The sequence below is a fragment of the Fusarium redolens genome (assembly GCF_020744475.1).
Source record: "Fusarium redolens strain MPI-CAGE-AT-0023 chromosome Unknown BKA55scaffold_1, whole genome shotgun sequence".
Taxonomy (NCBI): Eukaryota; Fungi; Ascomycota; class Sordariomycetes; order Hypocreales; family Nectriaceae; genus Fusarium; species Fusarium redolens.
The window spans coordinates 4998613-5021932 of NW_025763664.1; the positions used below are offsets into that span (position 1 = coordinate 4998613).

At 49.0% G+C, this 23320-nt stretch overlaps 10 protein-coding genes across 10 annotated transcripts; 4 read left to right on the forward strand and 6 right to left on the reverse strand.

Annotated features, from left to right (window-relative positions):
- Positions 1-3486: 3486 nt before the first annotated feature.
- Positions 3487-4174, forward strand: BKA55DRAFT_533148 (uncharacterized protein; the record flags this gene model as incomplete). Its single annotated transcript, XM_046189425.1, has 2 exons — positions 3487-3964; positions 4062-4174. The coding sequence occupies 2 exons, from the start codon at positions 3487-3489 to the stop codon at positions 4172-4174; spliced, it is 591 nt and encodes a 196-aa protein (XP_046057322.1).
- Positions 4175-5053: 879 nt separating this feature from the next.
- On the forward strand, positions 5054-6739 carry BKA55DRAFT_498393 (Apc15p protein-domain-containing protein; the record flags this gene model as incomplete). Its single annotated transcript, XM_046186544.1, has 3 exons — positions 5054-5141; positions 5575-5654; positions 5702-6739. The coding sequence occupies 3 exons, from the start codon at positions 5054-5056 to the stop codon at positions 6737-6739; spliced, it is 1206 nt and encodes a 401-aa protein (XP_046057323.1).
- Positions 6740-6792: 53 nt separating this feature from the next.
- Positions 6793-8157, reverse strand: BKA55DRAFT_552054 (uncharacterized protein). Its single transcript, XM_046191405.1, has 3 exons — positions 7796-8157; positions 7397-7703; positions 6793-7336 (listed from the first exon to the last, which is right to left on the reverse strand). The coding sequence occupies exons 1-3, from the start codon at positions 7804-7806 to the stop codon at positions 7130-7132; spliced, it is 525 nt and encodes a 174-aa protein (XP_046057324.1). The 5' UTR covers positions 7807-8157; the 3' UTR covers positions 6793-7129.
- Positions 8158-8242: 85 nt separating this feature from the next.
- Positions 8243-9307, reverse strand: BKA55DRAFT_732673 (histone chaperone domain CHZ-domain-containing protein). The gene is made up of 3 exons (XM_046201224.1): positions 8848-9307; positions 8780-8792; positions 8243-8722 (listed from the first exon to the last, which is right to left on the reverse strand). The coding sequence occupies exons 1-3, from the start codon at positions 9007-9009 to the stop codon at positions 8547-8549; spliced, it is 351 nt and encodes a 116-aa protein (XP_046057325.1). The 5' UTR covers positions 9010-9307; the 3' UTR covers positions 8243-8546.
- A 35-nt stretch (positions 9308-9342) lies between these two features.
- On the reverse strand, positions 9343-10105 carry BKA55DRAFT_552058 (uncharacterized protein). The gene has a single exon (XM_046191406.1). The coding sequence runs from the start codon at positions 9924-9926 to the stop codon at positions 9621-9623; it is 306 nt and encodes a 101-aa protein (XP_046057326.1). The 5' UTR covers positions 9927-10105; the 3' UTR covers positions 9343-9620.
- Positions 10106-10110: 5 nt separating this feature from the next.
- On the reverse strand, positions 10111-10675 carry BKA55DRAFT_53708 (uncharacterized protein). The gene has a single exon (XM_046189880.1). It carries the CDS (start codon positions 10559-10561, stop codon positions 10193-10195), a length of 369 nt encoding a protein of 122 aa, XP_046057327.1. The 5' UTR covers positions 10562-10675; the 3' UTR covers positions 10111-10192.
- A 580-nt stretch (positions 10676-11255) lies between these two features.
- BKA55DRAFT_552061 (uncharacterized protein) lies at positions 11256-12044 on the reverse strand. The gene is made up of 2 exons (XM_046191407.1): positions 11482-12044; positions 11256-11430 (listed from the first exon to the last, which is right to left on the reverse strand). Exons 1-2 carry the CDS (start codon positions 11991-11993, stop codon positions 11370-11372), a joined length of 573 nt encoding a protein of 190 aa, XP_046057328.1. The 5' UTR covers positions 11994-12044; the 3' UTR covers positions 11256-11369.
- Positions 12045-12517: 473 nt separating this feature from the next.
- Positions 12518-13618, reverse strand: BKA55DRAFT_495910 (cyclin-domain-containing protein; the record flags this gene model as incomplete). The annotated part of the gene is made up of 2 exons (XM_046186321.1): positions 12518-12968; positions 13023-13618. The coding sequence occupies 2 exons, from the start codon at positions 13616-13618 to the stop codon at positions 12518-12520; spliced, it is 1047 nt and encodes a 348-aa protein (XP_046057329.1).
- Positions 13619-16442: 2824 nt separating this feature from the next.
- Positions 16443-19582, forward strand: BKA55DRAFT_498503 (armadillo-type protein; the record flags this gene model as incomplete). Its single annotated transcript, XM_046186558.1, has 3 exons — positions 16443-16737; positions 16798-18539; positions 18590-19582. The coding sequence occupies 3 exons, from the start codon at positions 16443-16445 to the stop codon at positions 19580-19582; spliced, it is 3030 nt and encodes a 1009-aa protein (XP_046057330.1).
- Positions 19583-20970: 1388 nt separating this feature from the next.
- Positions 20971-21950, forward strand: BKA55DRAFT_533156 (uncharacterized protein; the record flags this gene model as incomplete). The annotated part of the gene is made up of 3 exons (XM_046189426.1): positions 20971-21096; positions 21147-21439; positions 21488-21950. The coding sequence occupies 3 exons, from the start codon at positions 20971-20973 to the stop codon at positions 21948-21950; spliced, it is 882 nt and encodes a 293-aa protein (XP_046057331.1).
- Between the last annotated feature and the right edge of the window lie 1370 nt (positions 21951-23320).

Here is a 23320-nt window from a genome sequence, read left to right on the forward strand (position 1 = left end):
TGGACTGTGCAATGCTAACAACCTAACCATGCAGCCATGCGGCTAAGACAAGGGGGGGCCGAAGAGGCGCCTGGGGATGGACGTCACTGCAGCGATGCCACCAACTGTTGCAAATGGAAACGAATGCCACCAATGCCAGAGGGGCGCAATCAGAGAGGTCTGTTAAGCTAGTCCGCCAGAAATGTTGTCTTCACTTGTTGTCTGAGACATGTGATTTCGGTGTGTCGCCAGTTCAGGTCGTAAGAATGAGTAGCGATGGCCCGAATGTCGTTTATCCAGGTAGCTCTATGTCGAGGAGCTGCACCCAGTGTCGTAGGAGATGCAAAAGTGAATCCAGTTCTGCTCCGGGCAGGAAATCGTTGCTTTCGATAGGGAGTGCTCATCACAAACTTACCAAGTGGTGGTCCTCTTCACCAAAGAGGTTATTCGTAAAACGAAAGGGTATCAAAAGGCGACTGGCTTGCAGTGCAGTAGCAGGCAGGATGTGGCACGTTAGATTCTAAGGAGAGGCGAACGCGAGAGGACAGAGCAGTGGCAGTAGGAGGAAGAGATCAAGGGGAGAGAAAATGTTGGAGGGGGAGGGCAACAGCTCTGCTTTTATGAATGGGCGGGAGATGAGTGGGAGTGAGAGTAAGAGTGAGAGTGGAGGGCACGGGAGAAAGGGAATTGATGTCCGAAGCCGTCCAGCAAAAGAAACCCAGTCCAATAGCAGCTCGAGTAACTCTAGCAGTAACAGTGACAGCTCAATGGTTCACTGCCTCTTTCTCTCGAGTCAATCCAACTGGGTCCACGGAGCTCAAAAAAAAAGCCCCACGAAAGGGAAAATGGACAAGCGAACACCAAAAAAAATCCAATGGAGCGGCTACGGCGTGCGTGGAGGGGGAGGAACCTGGAAAGGCTGCCAGGGAGAGGGGTGTATATAAGGAGAAAGCTAGTTCGGGAGGGGTGTGTATCTTGAATAGGGCTTGAGGAGAGCCTTTGGTCGAGGTCGAGAATGCGGCGTCAGAGCGAGACCACCGGGGTTGTGCATAGCGCAGTGGGGGGGACCGATGATGCTGATGATGTTGATGGCTTGAAGAGCACTGTTTGTAGACACAAAAGTTATGTTGGATTGGATGTCAAGAAATGGTATTTCACATGAAAACTGACTTTCTATAATTTCTTTGTGTCTTGTCTAGCTGTGCCTTTTCTCCAGCCTTATTCCTAATACAACCAGACCAGTCCTCACAAACCATCATTCTCTTATATTTCTCTCAAGAGTCTGTCTTCGGCGTGCTGGCTCCGAACTCGAGGTGGGCGCACGGCATGGACCCTACCGTGGCCCCATTTCCCTACCGTTTCCCCCATGCAGTAGAGTAGACGGGAATTGGGGGAGAGGAGGAGGAGGAAAACGCACATGCCAGGAAACAGCCGCAAGCAAATGAGGTTACAGGCATTTATACGACGCTCCTATCATTGACATGCCACTGTTTGAGCAACATCACGTTCAAATGTATCAGCATTAGGAAGCTCGGGACTTTTCATCTCACCTCTTCCTCTCGGCATCTCTTCCGCTGACATGCTTGTTACACAAGTTGTAAGGGTTGCTAAAGCCTAGGGATGGCCTATTACTCAAGGATCGTGTTATTCTCCAAATTTACCATATTGTATATGTCGTTCCATACTCTGCGATTCGCTCAACGCTTTGATTCCTTGTATCAAATCCCAACTATCCATACCATTATCCCTTATTTTTCCATACTTTTTATTCAGAATCATCTTACGGACTTCCCGTTCTCACGCTTCGGAAATTCCTCCGAACTCAGTTTTGAAGCCCTCGACTTAAGTCTTGAGGTGCGCCCGTCCGCTGTGTTCCGCTCACCCTCCTCCGTAGATCGGCCTTCATCCTCGGCAGATTCCTCTTTGGAGGCGAAAGCAAACGCACATCTTTTTGAATATCAATGTGCTAGGAGATGCACAACGCAGCAAATTAGACGAGTCAAAATGGGAAATGTGTTGTTACAGCCCTCCATTTCTGATCTGCAGTCTTGGAGGGTTGAGATCTGCCAACAACTACGTCTTCGAAGAAAGGATACACGTCGCTCAATCGAATAGTGGCAAGATGCATCTGTTTCGATACATACGGTATTCTGATTAATTAACAGGGTACTCCGTAATTCCCCATGGATCCCCTCATAATAGTATTTACTCCCCGCGTTATGAATCAACCCACTCTGTGATAGTTGCCTGACTTCTGAACCTCCTCCATTGATCTGACCTAACAACTAGGTGCGTTCCATCTGCAACCCCGTAAGATTGTAGTTTGGCGGTCAATAGCTCGGTCAGCCTCCTGCAGCCAGTCAATTTGTTTCTAATACATATTAATATTCATGAATGGCCTCATTTGCTGTTGTTTCCTCTCCGACGTTCCCGCCCTGGACCATAGCCGCAATACCCTCCGCCGCTCCTATTTTCCGTTGAAATAGCTCCTCTCCGCTATGCTCCGCTCTCCGCATTCATGGAGCCTAATCTGATCTGTTTAACCGACGCGGAGAGGACATGTTCTCGTTATTGCGTCCAATCAAGCATAGGCTAATAGGCAGCTACAGCTACCTATTATCGCATATCTATCCGCCAAGCTGTCAATCTGTGAATAGCTTTGCAACATGGTTTCGTGTAAGAGAAATACGGCCGAGGGATGGATTGCTTTGCCGCTAACGACGAGCCAACCACTTACGACCGCACTCTGACTCCCGACCAGCGCCTCGAGTTCATGGCTAAAGTGCCAGGGTCTGAATGGATGGCGCCGAATGGCTGGAAGATGCTGTTAATCCGTGCGACGCCGGCTGGAACGTTAAACCTTCCTCTGCAGGGATCAGCTCAACTTCTCAATTTGCGACACCAATCATGGCTTGCCATTTTCAAAGCCCAGCTAGTCCGATGTCGCACCCACGTTGTCTCGTCTCTTGGAGCAGCACTGAGGAGCCATGAGCCATGAGCATGAGCGTGAGCGTGCTTGTGAACCTGGGGCGGGACCTTTGACGTACAGATGCTGCGCGGGGGAGCTTGAGCTGGGCCTGATTCGTCTATCAACCCCCATCCTGCACTACCTACACTACACTTCAGTCCGAGTAGCTGGATGTTGATGTTGCATCTGGATTCTGCTGTGCGAGATTTGAGATGTGATTCCGTCCGTGTGCCACTACCTTATGTCCCTGCGTACATGCAAACGCCAGATTGTTACTACGTTATACTTATTTGTTGTAATTTGGTGTGGTACGTGAAGTGACTATCATCCTGGCTCTAGGTTGGCTATGATCTTCCACCTTGTCTTGCTTGTCTCTGCCTGTCAGTATGCCACGTCAACACAAACATTACGACGTTTGAAATAGAGCCGTTTCCCTGTCTTTTTATTTGCCTCAACTACGGTCATTGCCGCTATGGAATCCTTCTTAGACTCGCGTGAGAAGCAGGCCACACTGCATAGTGGAGTTGGATTTTGAAATTATGCCCTGGGATCTCGGGATGTTTCTGAGAGTCGCCGAGCGCATCTGGGAGCCAGCCGAGGACATGGACCCCCAACCTGAACGTTTTGGTTCTCAGAGTCAGAGTCGGCGCCTTGGATCGTTGATGGGAGGCACTTACACGTGTGATGTTCATCGCCGTTACCTCATTATCTCACAGATTCACAGTCAAAAGATGGACAACATAAAATTGGGAGAGGCGACCAATCAGAGGCTCGAGAGTCAAGTCGTTTCTTATCTCGAGCCTATCACCGTTTACTATCTCTCCAGGTGCACTAAAACGGAACAAGCTCGTGCCGTGCACACCACACACGGCAGCCAAAGCGTGCCAAGGGTAGAAGATCGTCTAGCGACGTCTTTAGTCGACGCCATCGCGCAGATGCACCTGTCTCACCATGCTTCGGGAGTCCCTGCGGGGACCCTGCCTGCGAGGTTAGGTTCTCTGAGGTGTTGCAGTGGCAGTAGGCTTGCATGAAAGACGTCACTGAGATGGGCAATTCGAACCGGTACAACACTGAGAGGCCAATGGTTGCAAGGGATGTGCTTTGATTTCATCAGGGCTGTATAAACATGTGGTCTGGGGAAAGACAGGCGATATCTGGCCAGTTTTGTACGGATCTCAAGTTACGGCTCCCCGATGCATGATGAGTACGGTCTTTGTCCTCCGTTAGACATGACAGCATATGTCTTTCACGAATACGTACGCACTCGACTCGACTCGGTCGCATTACAGTCAAGACTCAAGAGGATCCAGTCCAATGCTACCAGATCTCGTTCGCGTTCGCCGTATTTCCTAGCGTGGGGTGCCACAATTGCTTATCTCTCGGCGTTGATACCGCATATAAAATAATACTAAAACGGCGGCGGGCGAATGGATCCCGAAAGGAGCTCAAATCAAGAGTTGAGAGATTATAAATAAAAGCGAGTTGCTGGCTGGTTTGCCTTGAGCGGAGACTGCTTGTGGACCACAGCGAGTTCGGCGGTGCTAAACGGCATCTCATGTAACTTATGCTGCTCTTATTACTGCTGTCCAGATGCTGTAGCCTACGCTGTTAGGCTGGGCTGTCTGCAGCAAGTGCAGTGCATCTCCATTACGGGCTTGCGGAGCCGTCAATCCGTAGACATAGCCTCATTCAGCCTATGAACCAGAGATGCCCAGAGTCCAACTTCCCGATCCCCGAAGACCCAGAACAAAAACAAAAAAACCTCATTCAATTCGAGGCCGACGGAGAGACGCCGACGGTCTTTGCGGTCAAATTCCGGAGTTGCTATGGATGCTTTGCTGTACTCTCTGCTTGCTAGGGAGCCTCCCACTCCTGATTCCGACTTCTTCCGATATCCAACTCGAGTTTCGCTACAGGTAATTTACGAGCTACTTTACCTACAAAGGTATGGAACGAATTCTTTGCATGAGGCAAGGGTCTAGCGCTGTGCGTTACAGGGCAGTAATGCAAGCGACGTTGCAGGAGTTTGTCGAGATGCCATCCATCCAATGCTTGAGCAGAACAGGGCACAGCACACGGCAATCGATAATATGGTTACCAAACAAAATGAATAAACCACCGACTCTCCCTGCAGCCTCATTGTTGATCGTATCAGAAAGTCTCCGAAAGGAAATCATAAGCTTGGCTCCAGGCGGTGAGTTCAGTTCAATTTCAGATCGACAGAGTTGCAGTCGCTCCTTGGGGGTTTCATTTCCCAGATCAGAGACATGAGTCTAGAACCAGCATGGTGTTGCCCTCTGCTATAAACCGCTCATGTCAAGCCGACCTAGCCGCTGAAAAATATTCAGCCGTACTTGAAGTAGTGTTTGGTCGACCGGAGATGTTCACAGTCAGTCAAACTCAAGTGTCATAATTCATATATCACTTTTTGATCAAGAACCCTGTCAAATCCTTCTAACTCATTAACATTTTGTGAAGCTTTTAATGTTGCATTGTTTCGACAACCGGTTCCCACCAATGGCGGCTATTAAGCGCTTCGGCGCGTTTATGGCGTAAACTGCCCCGCCATTTCGTAAGAGGAAACTTAAGGTTGTCCTGGAAATGTGAAGTCAATACAACATCAACAGCTACACCTAACAGCTTGACGCGACCGCGTCTTGACCTGGCTGTCATGTTCACCACACTACCAGACTTTACACCGCGAGACGTAAGGCTCTTCCGGATGGGATTAACTATAAATTCTGACATACTTAGTCGCATTCTTTGTGGTATAGATCTTCTCGCCGCCCTTACACCCCACCTGGACCTCTCGACGACTTTGGCGGTGATACACCTAGCATTCAACATGGTGCAAATCAAGCTCGACAACGGACGAAGCTCATTGAGCGATCAGCTCTTGCTCGCCTTGCCGCAGATGAACAGTATATGCAGAGACGACGATTGAACGTTCAGAATTATGGCAGCGGCTGGCTGAAACCCCCGGGTGTTCCTAAGACATTGCACCAGATGCGTGAGGAGAAGCGGGAGCAAGAAGAGCACCAAGAAGCAATGCGCCGAGAACAGTTAGCTCAAGAACTAGCTGAAGCTGAAGCAGAGGGTATGCCTGGAGAGGGTACAATGGACGATGTTCAGCTTGATGGAGCTCAAGATCTAGACGATGAGATTCCTGACGCTGATGAAGAAGGATACGCTTTTGGCGACGACGATGACGAGGATGAAGATGACGGGGATGAGGACGAAGAAGAAGAGGACGAAGAAGATGGCGAGGAGACAGACGATGAAGCCCTAAGAGCAGAGCGTCAGAACGATCTCATGCAAGCACGGATGAGAATGGGCGACGATGCTTTTCGCGAGGCCCTCGTCCGCGGTGAGCCAGATGCTAATGACATGTATGGCGATACCGAAGAACTCGAAGAAGAAGAGGATAACGGCCATCTTCTCGACGAGGAAGACTTCGCTCAAGACGATGACCTTGGCATGGACATGAACGCCGATCTTGACGAAGACATCCCCGAGGCTGAGAGCGGCGGCTACGAGCACACCGACTCTGAAGCCGAAATCTCTAGCAGTGAACAAGAGTCATCCAACGACGATGAGGATGATGAAGACGATGTTGACGTTAGCTTCGCACCTCGCTCTGCAACCCTCCCTCGTCCTATGTCGCCTACTTTCCAAGGCCGTTCCAGCATGGCGCATCCACGCGCCAGCATGGATCTAAGTAATCTTCTCTCGCAAGACGGCAGCAGTTTCATGCAGAGCAGTCCAGCTGGACGACGAGCCCGTCACGGCTAGCACTTTACGACTAATGCGACACGATCAACAAATAGACAAGTTCAGACAGCAGTGTTATATACCCATTCATTGTTCATTATCGAAGAATTGAAATTGAGCGCTTCCCGTCTTTCAATATGTAAGTGAAAGATAGGTTGCTAGCCACAGGCTTGCCCAGAAGTGTGATTACAACCTTTGTAGAGGGCAACTTGATCGTTGCGTGATGTGATGCTTCTCCCGTGTCTGCCCGAGATCCTCGATTATCATGCATAATTGTAAATTGCAAAACGCCCATCCAAACGCCATTCCAGAATGCACATCGGACAGCTCTTTTTCTTTTTCTCGGTCAATCAATGTCTCTGCGTACTCTCAAGTCGATGATTTGGGTCATATCGTATGTAGGGCTCGACATCAAAAGAGCCAAACGTAGATGAAAAGCATGATCACAGCGGCAAAGAAGATAAGCCAGACCTTCCAGCCAACACCAGTACGCTGAGCCATAACAAGCATGCGGTTCATAGTGCCCCGGAGTCGCAGGCGTGTCGAGTCGAAACTATCATTCATCTTCTCCGCCAGCGCCGAGGACTCGCGGATCTCGTCTCCAATCGCAACCGTCATCTATCACCCAAGTGTCAGCTCCTCCACTAGTAACAACCCTTGGAAAGGAGTAAAACTCACATCCTTCAACACCTTGACCTTGCCAAGAATACCCTCCACCTGCGCATCGTTCTGGCTCTCAAGCTCATTGAGTACCGCATCGCTATACTGGCCCCTCTTATTCGGTGTCGCAGAGCGGAACGAACCAGGCCTCGAAGCGTCGAAACCTCCCTGTCCAAGGGGCGAGGGCGAGGGGGCTCCGTATCCGCCGTAGCCGTATCCTCGATTTGGGCTTGCGCTGACGGGTCGTCGAGATGCTGCGTCACCGGTGTAGCCCTCAAAGAGAGCGCTGCGAGAGTCGCGCTGATGAAGCGACGATGCACCGAATCTATGATGCGCTGTCAATATTTTGTCTCGAATCGATTGTTGGGATTTTGATGATTCGGTTTGCCACCATCTATCTGCTAAGGAGTGTCGTACCGTTGCGCCATGACTATTCAGTCGAGACCAGATAGCCGGGGAGACAAAACCAAGAAGGGGTTTGTGTATTAAGGAGATGAAGATTTAAAAAATTATCGAGGGGTTCGCGAATCTTGGGTCCTCCCCCCTACGATACCCTGGTTGTTTTTCTTAGGTGTTCTCTTAGCTGATGACAGCGGTCTGGCTCATTGGATTGGGGAGTACGGAGAATACGTACCGAGGGGCTGTCCAATCCCGTGTCATGGTCTTTCTTGCTGAAGCTCGATGTTAAATTCCGACTTGAGGACAAGTAATGATTAAATTATTTTGCTGTTGAAATAGGCACTTAATTACGTATATTATGACGAGTGTGATGGTTTCACATTGGATGATTGGCAGAAGTGAGTCAAATATGGCACATGAGCTGAGAGCAGGCAGAGCTTCAACACAGCTATAGCTCCTCAAATAAGCGTGTGACAGGCATCACAATATCGATCTTGCACTGAGTTTTTGACTGTATTAATGACACTTCGCATTGCTCTTAAATGCATGTAACTGTACGCGTACAGCACATATGCAAAGTAGTTGAATGCTAAAGGTGGCTGATGCTATCCACGACTCCGTGCCGCCTAGATCCCCTAGTCCAGAGCCTAGGTAAACCGGTATAATCATCCACGCCCGGGCCCTTTTTATTTTTTGCTCAGTTCCAAAATTCATAACATCGTACCGTCCCCTCAGTAAAACGTCCGTCAGAGGAGGTCATGACGTGCATTTAGTCAGACATCTTAGTGTCCTCGTTGGGGGGCTGGAAGTCCTCATCGTCTTCCTCATCCTCGTCGTCGGCAGGGTGTTGCTCGGCGGCCTTGGCGAAGTCGATCTGGGCACCTCGAGTACGGCGACCCTCGACAATGTTGCTGGGGTCAATCTCCTCCAAGCCATCTTCCTCATCTGCACACGTGGGTTAGCTTGGTTCACGGTCTAAGTGCTGCAGGTGCGTGTAATTACCAGCTTCGGGGACCTAATAAAAACATTGTTAGCAATTGTGGCAAGTACCGGGAGGTGAAAGCACATACCTCCTCCTCATCATCATCGCTATCATCGTCGTCATCCTCATCCATAGCAGTGTCCTCGGTCATCTGCTCAGCGGGAGCCTTTCCCTTTCCCTTCTCCTCGGCAATGGTAGCGCCCTGGGCCTGGGAGGGGTCCTGGGGAAGAGTAGCACTGTTGTCGGCCATTGTTGCGGTGGTATTGGTTTTACGAAAAGTCAAGGAGTGAAAAGCGCGATGTTGTTTGGCAGCGGTGTGAATGCAAAAAGAGGTGAACGAAGTGGATGTATGCAAAGGTTGAAATGCGGCGCGAGATGCGGGTGCTGAGCTGCAAGTGCGACCCAGATCTTGTTCCCTTAATATCCATGGCAACCAGTGGAGGTTGAGCTGATAAGTCTAGCTCGATATGGACTAGCAGCTCCAATTGTTCGCCAAGACTCAACATCTCTCACGTGATCTCCTAGGGAACGCCTCAATATTGGCTTCGAAGTTGATGCTCACTTCATTATGTACAATTGTCGTCTTTTCTCAAATACTCTTTCTTATGGAATGCATACTCTCTGTCTCGTGATAAGCCGTGCTGGCTGCTGCTACCTATTGATTCTCATCGCGTATCTGCTCAAGAGATATTGGGTCAACGATACCATCCGGCAGATCAAGTTGTGCGATGGCATCGCCATGAGACCTGATCAATTTAGGTTCCAAAAACTCCTCTCGGGGAATGAGAGTGTCCTTAAGAGCTAGTTCCCAGGCCTCTATAACACAAGGCTGGATGTGCATTTTCCAAGCGCTCTGCCATATCATAGACGTGTCTCTCTTGCGATAGAAGAAGCCTGCTGCGATACCCTTTTGTCCATTTTATAATGCAAATGACTGCAGCTTCGGCATACCAAGGGCAACCTCGCTAGCTGTACATAGAAGCGCACTGATCTTATCATTGCTTGAATAGGGAGTGAGCAAGGCGGAAGTGAGGCTAAGTGCTGCCATTCCCAGCCTTTGCGGTAGGCCATGAAGAAGTCCCGGGCATCGATCATATATGAGATATGAAGTCGTGTAAATCCAACGCTTCCGCGTGCGAGTGCTGCGGCGACTCCAGGATCTGCCATGAGACGAAGATGCTCGGGTGGATATGGCCGGCCAGTGCCATAGGCAAACGCTGGGTTGAAATCTTCGAAAATTAGCAGATCCTTGAGCTTCGGTGGCAAACCAGTATCGAAAAAAGATACGAGCTCTATTAGACGTCAGTCAAATGGCGCTAAGACAACTGCATCACTCTTGATCAGTGAATAATAAACTTACCTTCGCCGTAAGTTTCGTAGCCTTTTGTCTTTTTCCATCTCTGCAAACCATGAGGTAGGGGATGATAGTTTCCCTAATGAAGACGTGATGGCTCCCACACGAAACTCTTAAGTCGAGGAAACTTCGCCAGCAATACCTTCAATGTGCAGGGGCGAAATTGACGGCGGGACTGACGGCGGGACTGACGGCGGGACTGACGGCGCAGGATGAATTTCTTGACTGCAGGCACCTCCGGTACTACCAGTTGCCGGAATGTCGGGTTCAGCATTGCAAACAATCTTCCTAGATATCCCCAGTACTCGGGCTCCTCAGGGCTGAAGTCGCTACGCAACTCCGCTTTCCCTCGTGGCCGAAGCGAGTTGACATAACGGATTCGTGGGTGTTCATTCCCACCAAAGTGGAGGTGCGAGTACCAATAATGTGAGTCGCTTCGAGACTGCATAGTGAATTCCAAGTTAAAAGAATACTCCTCGCTGAAGCTACCCAGGATGCGGAAGAGCTTTGAAATGCTTTCCCTTACAGCTGTGTGGTTTAACCTCTTGGTTTCATATCGCTCGTCTTCCAAGCCAAGTTGCTAGCCATACACTGGAAGCCCAATGTGTAGCCAGAGCTGTTTGAGCATTTCTTTGTGACGTCCACGCACGAGTTCTTCGAATTTTTCCAAGGATTTCGAGTCTAACGCGACTCTCTTCCAATGCGTTTTGTACATCATGAATAGCTCATCCTTGCCCAAAGGGTTATGATATTCGGCAAGCCGAAGAATCTGGTGCCGGATTTCAAGTGGTAAAGTCCTCCAGCATGGTGGAGGCATACTGGGCGGTGATGGTGATGATAATGACGACGACGATGATGATGATAAGTCAGAGTACCTCCGTTACGCTTTTTCCCCCAACTTATCAAGGTCTAAGTAGCGGCACATGCGAGGAAGAAAGAGCCATGGTGAGTAGCACCTTGGTCTGTCGTACCTGACACTTTTAAAATGCTATCGTGAAATGAGCATTGGTTGTAAAGGAATGAGAAGACCCATGGATATTGTTGGGCTTGACATTCAAACTTGCACAGAAAAACGAACCCCGTTTCTGGATCATCCTCAACCTCCTGGCTAAGATCATTACTTTCCTGTAGGTACAAGCACACGCGAAATCCACAGACCCAAATACCTGAGTCGTCAATGGTATAAGTCACGATACTTGAACGAATATGATTGGCATAAAATGGTTGATTAGAGTCGTTTGTTTGGATATGTAAGTCTATTTCTCGCTTCCACCAGCCATCGACATAACAACCACGATGGCAATAAGCCACCAATACCTATTCAAACGTTAGTTTTTCACTCTCTCATTTCGATTCAACAATACTCACTTCTGCAACAACGACTTGGGCTCCTCCTCAGCTGCCTTTCTACCATTTGGTGACAGCACAATCGGCTTGTTCAACTCAGGCTGAGCCCCCTTCTTCTCCGCGATAACAACAGCCTTGGGTCCAAAATCTCTTGTCTGGCCAGCATCGACCCTTACACCCTTAAGCGCCACACTGCGCACATCACCGCTCTCATCTACGGAGAGCAATATCGTAGGCGCGTAACCGCGGTCAAAGTTCTCCGTTGAGGCAGCAGTTGTACCGGCAATCCAGCGCGAAGACTTGGGGTCGTAGATACCAACACGTATGAGGGATGCGGTCTCGGGCAGCTCAGGGGCCTCGTAGGAGACGATCTCGGTGGAGATGAGTGAGGCGGCGTCGTAGGCGACTTCAGCTAGGGGTTGAGGTTTTGAGGGTGAGGATAGGATGGGTTGGATGTAAATTTGAGCTGTGCGCTGCTCAGCTGCGACAAGCGCGGCGGCACAAATGGTTGAGAGGAAGGTTGTGATCCTCATTGTGAGCGGCGGGTTATGGTTCGCCTTTAATTGATACGATGTAGTTGATGGACGGTGGATTATGGCAGCGCTGGAGCTTGGAAACGACACATGTGGTATGTGGCGGTAGATTGTCGGCTAATTGATATAAGTGAACAACGGCATCTGCAACGAGGCAATCGACAGTAAGGCAAATCAGGCGAAGTTCTGATCGGTTCAACCAGAAAGTTTTTACAATCATGAAGTGCAGAAAAGATGCTGTGAATGCTCACAGTTGAGTCTAAACGCTCTCATACAAAAGTTTACACAATTCAACCCTTGCATTCCCTTCCCATCCGTGTACCGTTTCAATATCAATCGGAATAAAACCGCCCCTATCCCCAACGCCTGTAAATGCAGTGCTATGCAGAATCAACTCTTTTCCTCTCTTCATGGCTCCGTTAATGAAAAGTCTCCTGGCCGCACAGCCAGCTTGGTTGAATAATCCTAGAAATGGGACGAATTGTTTGTCTCGGTGCCAAACAGAGAACCAATTGGTGTCAAGTCTAATTGTCCAAAGGCTCATTCTCTCCGTCTTCGGCGTCGTCATCCTCATCTTCGTCGTCGTCGTCTGAACCATCCGATTCTAAAACATAGCCAGGGGTTCGTTCCACTAGACCTTTGTAATATGCCACAAGGACTTCAGGGTTTGGAACAATTTTCCAATCAACTCGGTAGAGAAATTCCAACTCTAGTAATTTGAGTTCTGCTACTCGAACGCCACCGACCCTAGCATAAGTGGTGTTGTTCCAGAAAGAGTCTGATAACCCTTTGGCAGCGACTGTAGCTGCAGTGATTAAAAATCGATGCACAGTCAACGTATTGATGGTAAATTCTTGATACATGGCGCATAGCCGATCAATGTAGTAGACCATGGCCAGGAGGAGCGGCGGTGTCAAGGTCGCATGTCTAGCCAAACGGTGGAGGTAATCTCGAACCGAGATTCCAGGTGCGGTTCTGTATCATGTTAGCTAAAACCGTTAAATCTGGACGAGCAGAGCCGCAATTTACCTTGAGTGAAAGCGTGTCAATCCGCCATTCGAAATTCGGATGGCGTCATTTGTAGCGATCAACTCAGCCAACATATGCGCAACTAACTCTACCATGTCCTCCACAGCACAGAGCTCATAACGATCTGGTAAGACTTTTGGTGGCGGCGTAGCAGGTTTTGCACGTTTGCTCGTCTGTGGTGAAGAGTTCGCAGCAGCAACGGCATCTGGATTGGTTGGAGCGGGAGAGCTTCGACGTTTAGTTGGTGACACCCCGCTTAGTGCTTGGCCTTGCTGCACAGTCTGATCCTGAGAAGGGCGTGAGGGGGCAGGTGATTGTGCAGGATGCGCAGAGGCTTTTTGAGAAATTGACGACGGCGGCCGTTGGACTTCGGGTGAGCCATGTATACCAGAGTCATTTGCGACATACTGTCTCGGACGCTGTATTGGAGAAGACTTCATAGCGTCGGCGGACGATGGAGTGTCGGAGCGGGTAGAAGGCCGTCGCCGGAGAGCTGGCGAAGGCTTTGAGGAGTGCTGAGGAGACGACGTCGCATATCGAAAAGCGGTAGGCGAGGCATTGGCGGAGGCGGACAAGGCTGGAGACGTCTTCAGCATGATTTGCGGCGCATCGTCGAGCTGTCGGTTCGTCGGGACGGTTGAAGGATCGAGGGGTTTTGGACCAGTTGAAGTAGTAGTGTGCGATTGGCTTAGGTTGGGTTGCGTTGCGTTTTGGTAGGGCTGAAAAGATGCGATGTTGAATGTCGGTAAAGCAAGACAAGGGTCTTTCAAGATTGAAAAATGGCAGCGAAGGAGTTGAAGTTGGAGGTTGAACTCAATACGGTAGATAAGTCAAGTATGGGGTTAGTGGAATCGCGAATTAGATCATGGCGTTTGATCGATTCCATCCATGTGGGCGCGACACTGGCGCAATCTGCAGTGTGAGGAACTGCGCTATGGACAAGAACGCTCACCGAAGGATACCAGGCTAGAGAGTTAGCAGAGATCCTAAAGTGGCCTGGGCTGTTCAAGGTGGTATGGATGGTATGGTATGGCACGGTAACTAGAGGGTGGTCTGGTAATTGAGGAAGTGGCTGCTGTTTGTCAGATTCGATACGACACGCGCACAAAGAGTTTGGGATGACGAAGGCGGGCTAGCAAGCCTAGCATTGGTAGGTGAAAGTGAGGTGAGTGGGTAATAAATCAACCGGACAAGCCCGGGGCCGGGGGGCCCACAGGTCAAGATATGGATAGCGGATGTTACAGCACGTAGACTTTTCTAAGCAACTGTACAACTTTGCTCCGGATGGAGACCGGACCGCGCTCTCACTCCCTTAGGTCGGCTGCCCTGCAGAATTTCTCTCCAGTGGAGGCCTGGTTGTTAGTCACTGGTTCAACGGCCTAGCAGGCTCATCTGCTCACTGGACGAGGCCTTGGCAGACCTTGGCAGAATGACTCGGGTAGAATGGCAAACTGAACAGCAAATCTTTCAATAGGTCCAGGCTCAAAGCTTGATGTTTCCCCCTCTTCAGGGGTTTAAAGCCAGAGAAGAGGCCTGAACCACGCCAGCCACCAATTGGGTGATTTGGTTTGTATAGAATTTGCATGTATCTCTTGACCACGGTGAATCCTTAGTGGTGTAAGAATGGCGTCAGTGTATGTTTGAGTAAACCAAATCCAGCCAAAGGCAAGTATGGTGACTGTAGGCAAGGTGCTCTTGTGGTTGATCACTGACCTCTTCTCAAAGCAATATCAAGTTCCGAGACTGTGCACTGGGCCATGGCATGATCAGCACAATAACAAGACACGGCACATAATGAGGATATACCGCTCAAGCACTAGACCACTAGTTAGACACATTAAAGGTCCCTGCTTAGACGAAGGAGGTTTACGTTACCCCAGATGCACCTCATTCCCCAGAAAGAGCCTCGTACAGCCTGGCCCTGTATTTCGACGTTCGTGAGCCACTCAAACCACAACGTGGACGGAACGACAAGCCGCCAGAGGTCAGAGCATATCACCACAGCCCAGATCATCGCTCAAATGCCGCGAGCGGATCATTCCAGAATTGGAGCTCGGTGAAGGATAGATTGAGTGTGCGGAGACATTGCGATATCGTTGCTATGAAACAGTCGGTCTTAGATGTTAACGCGGCTAGCTGAGATGAAAGAGGAAGGTTTTATAGTGTCGTCTCCGAGGCGCCTCCGTTGTGGGTTTGATACCTGTCATAAAATTACGAACAGGGTCGACCGTCGAGATACTTCTTTTATGTTGAGGCAACATCAAAGAGAAACCCACATTCGCGCATGGCATCTCGTAAATACCATTTCTTTTCTTGTTCAACTCGACTTAGTGTTAGATTAAACTCATGGTATGTGAAACTATGATTCCAGGCGATCATGGATCCTCATAGTGCATCGCCAGTATTGATATCTCTCAAATCCATCAAGGAAAGGCCATGCTAGAGTTCTCAACACAGATACTTCCATAACCATATACTATTTATTCTGCGGTTTAAACAGTTGTTGTGAAACCAACGGCTATCGTATCAAAGTGGTAGGTTGATGGCGGTACGAATGGACGAGAACAACACTATTTATGGTCAGGAAACGATCGCACTTGAGCTCAAATTCTTTGCTTTCTTTAGGACTATGATTGAATTAAAGGCAACGATGCAAATCACTGCATAAAAATTATTGTGGTAAAAGTAATTGGCTGCTCAAGCCCTTAGGTCAAGTCTCGATCATGTCTGCTCCCATGTCCCACGTTTCTCAAGCAGTACAATAGAACAGACACTGAGCTCCACGTTTCTTCAAATGCAAGCCAGTTACACAAAGCCTTACAAACTCGGCTGAAACCTATTAGTTTAAAGAAGGGGAAAATCTTAACAAGACAAGCTAAAAGAGTACTCATGATAGCTTCAACATCATGTCTTATACCAGGCTCAACACCAGTGGCTCACGACCAGTCCTGTGGCTGCTCAAGCCACAGTGCTATTCGATCAATTTCTTTATAACTGCGATAAGATAGAAGCACGTGCCATCTTTTCGGAGTCCGCCTTGCTTGACATGATCTACGACGCCATGTTTCCCCGGACTGGCTTCGATAGCAACTCGCATGTTTCTAAACGGTTGATAATTTGAATTTCAGCAGCATCGAAACCCAATTTCCTCACTATCTTATCGTCATCGACCAATCTTAATCACTTCGTCTTCGCTTCTTCACTTCTCAAACAAGTCCCAGGAGTTATCAGCGCACATGGTTTGATTAGGTGTGAAGGCGTCAACATCATTCAGTGTCCTCGATTTCTAGGTTTCCCCCGTCGAATAGCAGCCACAGCTACGTAATTCCATCCAGCTACATACAAAATCCCTTTTCGACACCATTCTTTCACGACTCCGAATTCCTCGACCTATCTCATTTTAATACAATACCCATCATCATGGCTCGAGCGCAAAGCCACCCGATTCTGACTCAGTTGCGAAACGCCAGAACATTGCCGGAGCAAACTGACGCTTTACGAGCTCTCAAGAATGAAATTATCGGCCATGTACAAAGAAAAGAGCAATGGATTGGCTTGGGTGTTCTTGATCCAATTGTCAGAACACTGGCCTCGGCCAGGTCACCTGTGAAGTCAAATGGGAAGGACTCTCGATTTCCTTTACCACAGCGGCCGTTATCGGAAGATGAGAATGTAAGGTTACAGGCGCTTCAACTGGTGGCCAGCTTTGCGAACGGTATGCCCTCAACGAACTGCTCGACTTCGCCTGGTTATAGTTACTGATGGACATGATTAGGAGGTCCTGCTTTCCTTGCACCCCTCCATGCGGCACGCGCAATTCCTGCCCTCATGGCCAACGTATCGCCGTTCACCAACGCACCGCAACTCGTCGTCGCGGCCCTCAAAGCATTGACCGATATAGCCGAAGCTTCTACCCTGGCGGCGCCATCTTCACCCATCGATATCGAATCTCTAGCTGATACCGTATTCTCTACCCAATATCTCGATTCGTTTGGCGCAATGCTGTCTATCACTTCTACGAATATGCTCCTACAATCCCAAGTCTCCCTCGCAGCAGGCTTGATAGCTCGGCTTTGCTGTGAAGAGCGCCATCAACAAGCTTTGGCAACATCGGGAATATTGGATGCGTTAGCGACCCGTCTAGCAAGCGTGGCGGTTCTTCGCGGAGAGGTTGTTCCAGGGGCTGACGCTTCAGCAAAGAACGATGGGCTTTTTGAAGCTTTCCCCGACCCGGCACCCCAGACATTAAGATTGGATTCGATACTTGAGGCTATCGGTGCTATTCTGGGAGATTCAAAATATCGGGCAAATAGGCTGGCAAACTCTCCTTCTATTCTTGCTGTCTTCCCACCGATCAAATTTGAGCCTGCAGGAAACCCAGACGTTGAACAAACAGGCCTCAACAGCATGCGTCAGCATCCAGTGACTGCCATGGAGTATATGCTTCCGATCAACCTACCCCGAAACCAGTCCACATCCCCCTACGGCTCCCTACCGCCAGGTGGATCTTCGGATTCGCAATCATCTAGCCGATCTTCTCTGAGCAAGTTCAGCTCGTCTGCTATATGGGATTCGCCTCGTTTCCAAACCACGGGCTCGAGTCCTGAAGATACTGAGGAGATTGAGAGCCCCTTTATCCCCTGGCTGGTCCGGCTAGTAAGGCGCTCAGGTGAATATGAGCGCCTCCTTGCCTCTTCTATTCTTGCTGCACTTATCAAAGGTGGTGTTGCTAGCAAAGGGTTGAGAGAAACGAGCCTGGGGCTTCTCGTGGTACCCCTTCTCGTTCGCATGATAGCCAAAAACGACAAAGACGTCTCAGATGTGAATGAGATCGACAATGCGGTCAAACGCACTATTTTGGAGCGAGCGCCAGTGGTTTTGGCTCGCATGATTACAGACAGCGAGTATCTCCAGAAGGCCGCCTACGAATGTGAAGCCGTGCCTGTGTTAAGTCGGCTTCTCAAGCACGCCTACACTCCTGTAAAGGAAGGTACGCGACCGCATTACTGGTCACCTCATGCAGATGTCGATATGGAGGTTGAGAACAACTCTCCAGTGGCTCAACTTGGTCAGGAGGGTCAGAATGAGCTTCTGGTTCACCGACTCAAAGTGCGTGAAAGCACATTGAAGGCCATCGCAGCTCTTGCAGGGGGTAAGGAAGACTACAGAAAGGCATTTGTGGCTGAAGATGTGGTTTCTTACGTTGTCGAGTCCCTTTCGGAGTACCCCAGAAAACCGCAGAGTGCAAAGGAGCGAGGCTCAGAAAAGTCAAGCGCTGAGTCTACCAGAAAGGGGGAAACGGCAGGATATGGTGCCAACCCTGCTTCTGTGATTGTTGCCGGATGCCATGTTGTTCGAATGCTTTCGAGGTCAGTCAGCATTCTGCGAACATCGTTGGTCGACCACGGAGTTGCTCTTCCCATCTTTCGCTTCATGAAACATCCGGACGTCAATGTTCAAATCGCTGCTACTGCGGCTATCTGCAACCTGGTTCTGGAGGTCAGCCCAGTGCGAGAGGTAAGTTTGAGAAACTATTTTGATGCGAGTACGGGAACTAATCGTCACAGCTTCTTGCCGAGAATGGTGTTGTGACTGTTCTTTGCGAGCACGCCCACTCACAGAATCCGGCTCTTCGCTTGAACGGTTTATGGGCCCTCAAACACTTCGTGGATGCCGTTGGACCCGATCTGAAAAAAGCATGCCTGGCAGAGCTTGGATCTCACTGGCTACAGCAGTTGGTTTGCGATGATACAGAAGACTTGGCCTTACAGCTGGCGAAGGAACGGGAAGCGTCGGGATTGGATATGGACGACGATGTGGATATGCAGCCATCAGACGAGCCCCATCGGTGGATTTACGGATCAAACGGAATGCTTCGAGAACTCAACGCTGCCGACTCTTCAAGGCTGCGACAAGTTGAAGACAAGCTCGCAGCGGTGCGGGAATCCGAATTAAACCCGGTCCGGAGAGCACGGAACGACGATGTAGCGATCCAGGAACAAGGGCTGGACATGATTCGGAACCTGATTGGAAGGCCTCGAAGTGGTCTGTCACCAGAGACAACGAATGAGACAACGGAGATGATCGACTTTTTGCTGCATGAATTCGGAAGCGAACGATTATTCGAGATACTATCATCCAAATTGCGACCCAAGGTGCATCGACCTTTCTCCCGTCGAGTTACGAGTGGCCGAGAGCCCAGGATGTTCCACCCACAGAGCAAGATCATTGTGGCCGTTATATACATCCTAGCGCATATAGCGGCGAGCATCTCACGACATCAACAGATGATCGTCGCGCAAACAGATCTTTTGAAGCTTCTGGCGCAGCAGGCCAGCAGCAAGGATCGAGAAGTTCGAGTAGCGCTATGTCACTTCATCATCAACCTGACTTCTAAGGACGACGATGGTGAGGCTCAAGCTTGTGCTATCAGGGCACATGAATTACGAAAGCTCGGGTTCTACTCCAAGATGGAGGCTCTTACAAAGCAAGATGGGGATTTGGATGTGCGGGAGCGAGCGAAAACAGCAGCGTATCAGATAGAGCAGGCGGGATATTGAGGTGTGTCGTAAGGTAATGGCGGAGAAAACATGGTGGTGTCGGAAGGCGTTGATTGGAATGGTGTGTTGTATACTAGACCATAAAGGTTATTGATGTAACCTATATTATGCTTCTTCTTGATATAGCGTGGTTGGATAATGATATTTGATGGGGGAATTGCGGTAAGCTTGCAGCCGCAGTCACAATTTCCGTCGCATAGAGTCACATTTCCTTGGGTGATATCATGGAATTAACGGCAGACGGGATATCTGCCGGGGCTAAGAAGCTAAGAGGAGCAAGGGTGTATTGCTCGTGACTGATATGTTACAAGGGTGTATGAATGGGCTGGATCAAGTTCATGATGGAGGGCTGCCATGCAATGAAACGTGGAATGACACGGTGAAGGGAGAATGACGGGTGGTTTATCAAGAGTATCAGTAACATCATCACCCTAAGAGAAATATCATCATTGAAAAGGAGGAATCTCGATACACAAGAGTCTAGATATGCGAATACGTAGTAGATATTGAGCGCGTGATGTGTCGTAAGAATAAGGTAGATATTGAAACAACCCTTGTATAGACATGCAGTCACTTTGACGTCAAATAATCAGCCCTGTCTGTGTAAATGCTCCGGCTTCAAGTGGGACCTCTCTCTCCGGAGTCTTCTTTTGGTTTCTGCAGGGTCGAGGCTAGGCATGGAAAGGGATCGACTGTAGGGTTTAGTTTATGGAAACACATGACAACTCGGAAGCCACGGAATTAGAGTAATGGATATGCGATAGTGGCATGACATGATGTTTTTTTGGTGTTTGTTACTGTTACCTCGTTCTTGGTGACGATGATTCACTGAGGATGATACTGAGAATCTGACTGAGGATCTGGCTGAGAGAAGTAATTCTTGTCATCAGATTCATGATTCAATATTGAATTAATCGCCAAGTTGACCCATCGAGAGATTCAAGCTTGGCTGACAGTTTGACCGTGTCATATTGAGCATCGCCAAGGATGTTTACATACCCCAGCAGAGCCTCGTCCAGCCATGCACATGTAAGTACCCAATACACAACGAGACTCTTTCACGTCATTCCCCAAGAGAGAAAAAAAAAAGAAGTGCAACGCTCTGAGGGTTTCTTTGCTTCTTCTCGCTAGCCAATTGGATTAAGCGGGTGATGTAAACTTGACCAGGTGGAATTAATGATTCCTCAGATTGGGTGAAATGTGTTGAGCATTCTATGATGTTCACTGGGTGATTAGATATTGGGTGTCTTCTATATAAGAGTGTGTCTCCTCTCGCTTTGGAATTTCTTTTTTCGTTCTTCATTGGAGATAAAAAGCATACAAGTTACCGATCAATTGTACAAGAGTTCACTAAAAGTTATAAGGCTTCATTGTTGGTTACACTCAATATGCCTGCTATCATCTTTGCTCGAAACGATGCTCTCGACGTCAATCCTCAAGCGGGTGACGCTCGTCTCTCTGATGCTGGCTCAGACTGGCTCTGGGCTGTAACAGCTCTCTACATCGTCAGCTTCGTATGTCTTCCCTATTCTTATATCACTGCATAGCACTGACACATCAACAGCTCGCCTACTTTGCCCTCAGCTTCAAGCCTCGCAACAATGAGAGAATCTTCCACTACCTCTTTACAATTGCCCTTTTCGTCGGAGCAATCACTTACTTCTCCATCGCCTCTGGAATCGCATACTCTGTAATTCCCACGCAGCGTAACCTCGGTCGTGCTCTTTCATATCAGATCTACTATGCCAAGTATATCAACTGGGTTGTTGCATTCCCTATCATTATTCTGGCTTTGGGACTCATGAGCGGCGTGAGCTGGGCTACTATTCTGTTCAACATCTTCCTCGCCTGGATCTGGTAAGTCATCTCTCACTGCAATGACTGTACTGATACTAACGACAACAGGATCATCTCGTACCTCTGCTCTGCATACACCACAACCTCGTACAAGTGGGGATTCTTCGGTTTCGGCACATTCGCCTATCTCATGCTTGCCTTCCAGACTCTCCATCCCGGCCGAACATCCGCTGCTCGTCTGGGCCTATCTCGAGACTATCTCATGCTCGCAGGCTGGGTGAACCTCCTCTGGCTGCTGTATCCCATCGCCTATGGTATCTCTGACGGCGGCAACGTGGTTGGTGTCACTGGAAGCTTCATCTTCTTTGGTATCCTCGATGTCCTTTTGATTCCCGGACTCGCTTTTGCCTTCTTGTTCTTGTCCAAGCGCTGGGACTATGGTGCCCTCAACTTGCACTTTACACAGTATGGTCGCGTCAACGCTGCTAATGGCGTCTTCCCTGAGAAGAGGGCTCCTGTTGCTCCTGCTGCTGAACAACCTGTTCCTGCTACTGCTACGGCTGCTGTCTAAGATGTGTTAATCATATCTGGCTTGGCTGCAAAATGATGAGTGCGTTTATGAATAACGTGACTATGAGGACACTCGTTTAGAATATAGGGAGGAAATAATGGTGCAGACTTGGTGGGGGAAGTTGAAGATATCTTTCTATATTGTTTTTGAGATACCCTCATTGAACGGGAGTTGGATACCCTTTGGTTGTTGACGTTGTTGAATGTAACTTAATAACTAATTATCATTAATATCGTCACTCTCTCATACTCGTATTGACAACTGCAAGTCATTATCTGTGAAGATCAATTATAGAGTTTATATTATAGAAATAGGTAGCCAAACAACAGACATTCATTACCATCACAGTTCAAGTTATCGTAATCACCATAGAAGAAGTTCCATGTACTAGTTCTCATTAATAGCGACGACTTACATCGATCGTGATCCTTCGGCTTTGGATTTACCCTAAACCAACCAAACCAACACAACGAGGTGAACACATGTCTCACACCGGAACTTCCAATGCAGCCAAAACATATTCCCCTTACACCTTCAATCAAACCAAGACAACTCAAGTCTAGTATATCCCTGCGAAGCGGGATCAACGTCACTTCTATCCCCACGACAAGCCACTTCGCTCTTTCGCGCTCTCGCGGTTGCCAAGCAACTATTTCTTCAACCACTGCTATACTGGACATCAACTAACCGGCACTAACCTAGACAGCAACTACAATAGACGCCATTTATTTACTGCACTTCTATTGTTCAAGTAACCTTAAAAGCTTTGATGCCTAGCGTTTTCGTTACATCGTTCTTATGTTGTGGCTTGCGCAAGGGATGAGAGTCACGCAGCTCTGAGACACACGCCCCGAGAAAAAGGAAACTTGGTATGTCAGCTCCACGTGGGAGGGGAGTACTAGGATTAATTGCCAGGGATGAAGACTAAGGTTGTGACTACTGTGAGATTTGAGAGAGACGGGTTAGCCCGAAGGCTTTGGACTTAGAATTAGACGTCATTACCTTGAATTAGAAGAGGTTGGTATCTAAGAAGCTGCTAAAGAACACTAGAGTCTTTCACAGAAGGATAACAAACTCGCTGATTGCCATGGAAGTGACAGTTACCATGTATACCTCAGTATCGCTTGTCAAGCCTGACGTCTCCAGCAACTCGACGGATACTCACTCACTGTGCCATCTCTCATCGGCCCATTCTTTCGTCTCACAGTGCAACATGCCATGCCTGTCAAACTACGAGTCCCCCAGAGCCTGCCGACGTGGAACAGCCAGACTAAACACGGCTCTGCATAGTGTCAGAGTTGACGTGATTGTTCGCGGGTTGCTGCATGTTTGCTGATCTACACGACCTTGTCTAACAACTGAAGGCTTCT

Bases quoted from the DNA above. Each gene is read 5' to 3' on its own strand.
- BKA55DRAFT_552054 (XM_046191405.1), bottom strand. The intron at 7,337-7,396 runs GTGAGTTTTACT...CTTGGGTGATAG, and splicing joins AGGTCAAGGTGTTGAAGGAT to ATGACGGTTGCGATTGGAGA.
- BKA55DRAFT_732673 (XM_046201224.1), bottom strand. From the start codon at position 9,009: ATGGCCGACAACAGTGCTACTCTTCCCCAGGACCCCTCCCAGGCCCAG.
- BKA55DRAFT_552058 (XM_046191406.1), bottom strand. From the start codon at position 9,926: ATGGCAGATCCTGGAGTCGCCGCAGCACTCGCACGCGGAAGCGTTGGA.
- BKA55DRAFT_53708 (XM_046189880.1), bottom strand. From the start codon at position 10,561: ATGCAGTCTCGAAGCGACTCACATTATTGGTACTCGCACCTCCACTTT.
- BKA55DRAFT_552061 (XM_046191407.1), bottom strand. From the start codon at position 11,993: ATGAGGATCACAACCTTCCTCTCAACCATTTGTGCCGCCGCGCTTGTC. The intron at 11,431-11,481 runs GTGAGTATTGTT...ACGTTTGAATAG, and splicing joins CCCAAGTCGTTGTTGCAGAA to GTATTGGTGGCTTATTGCCA.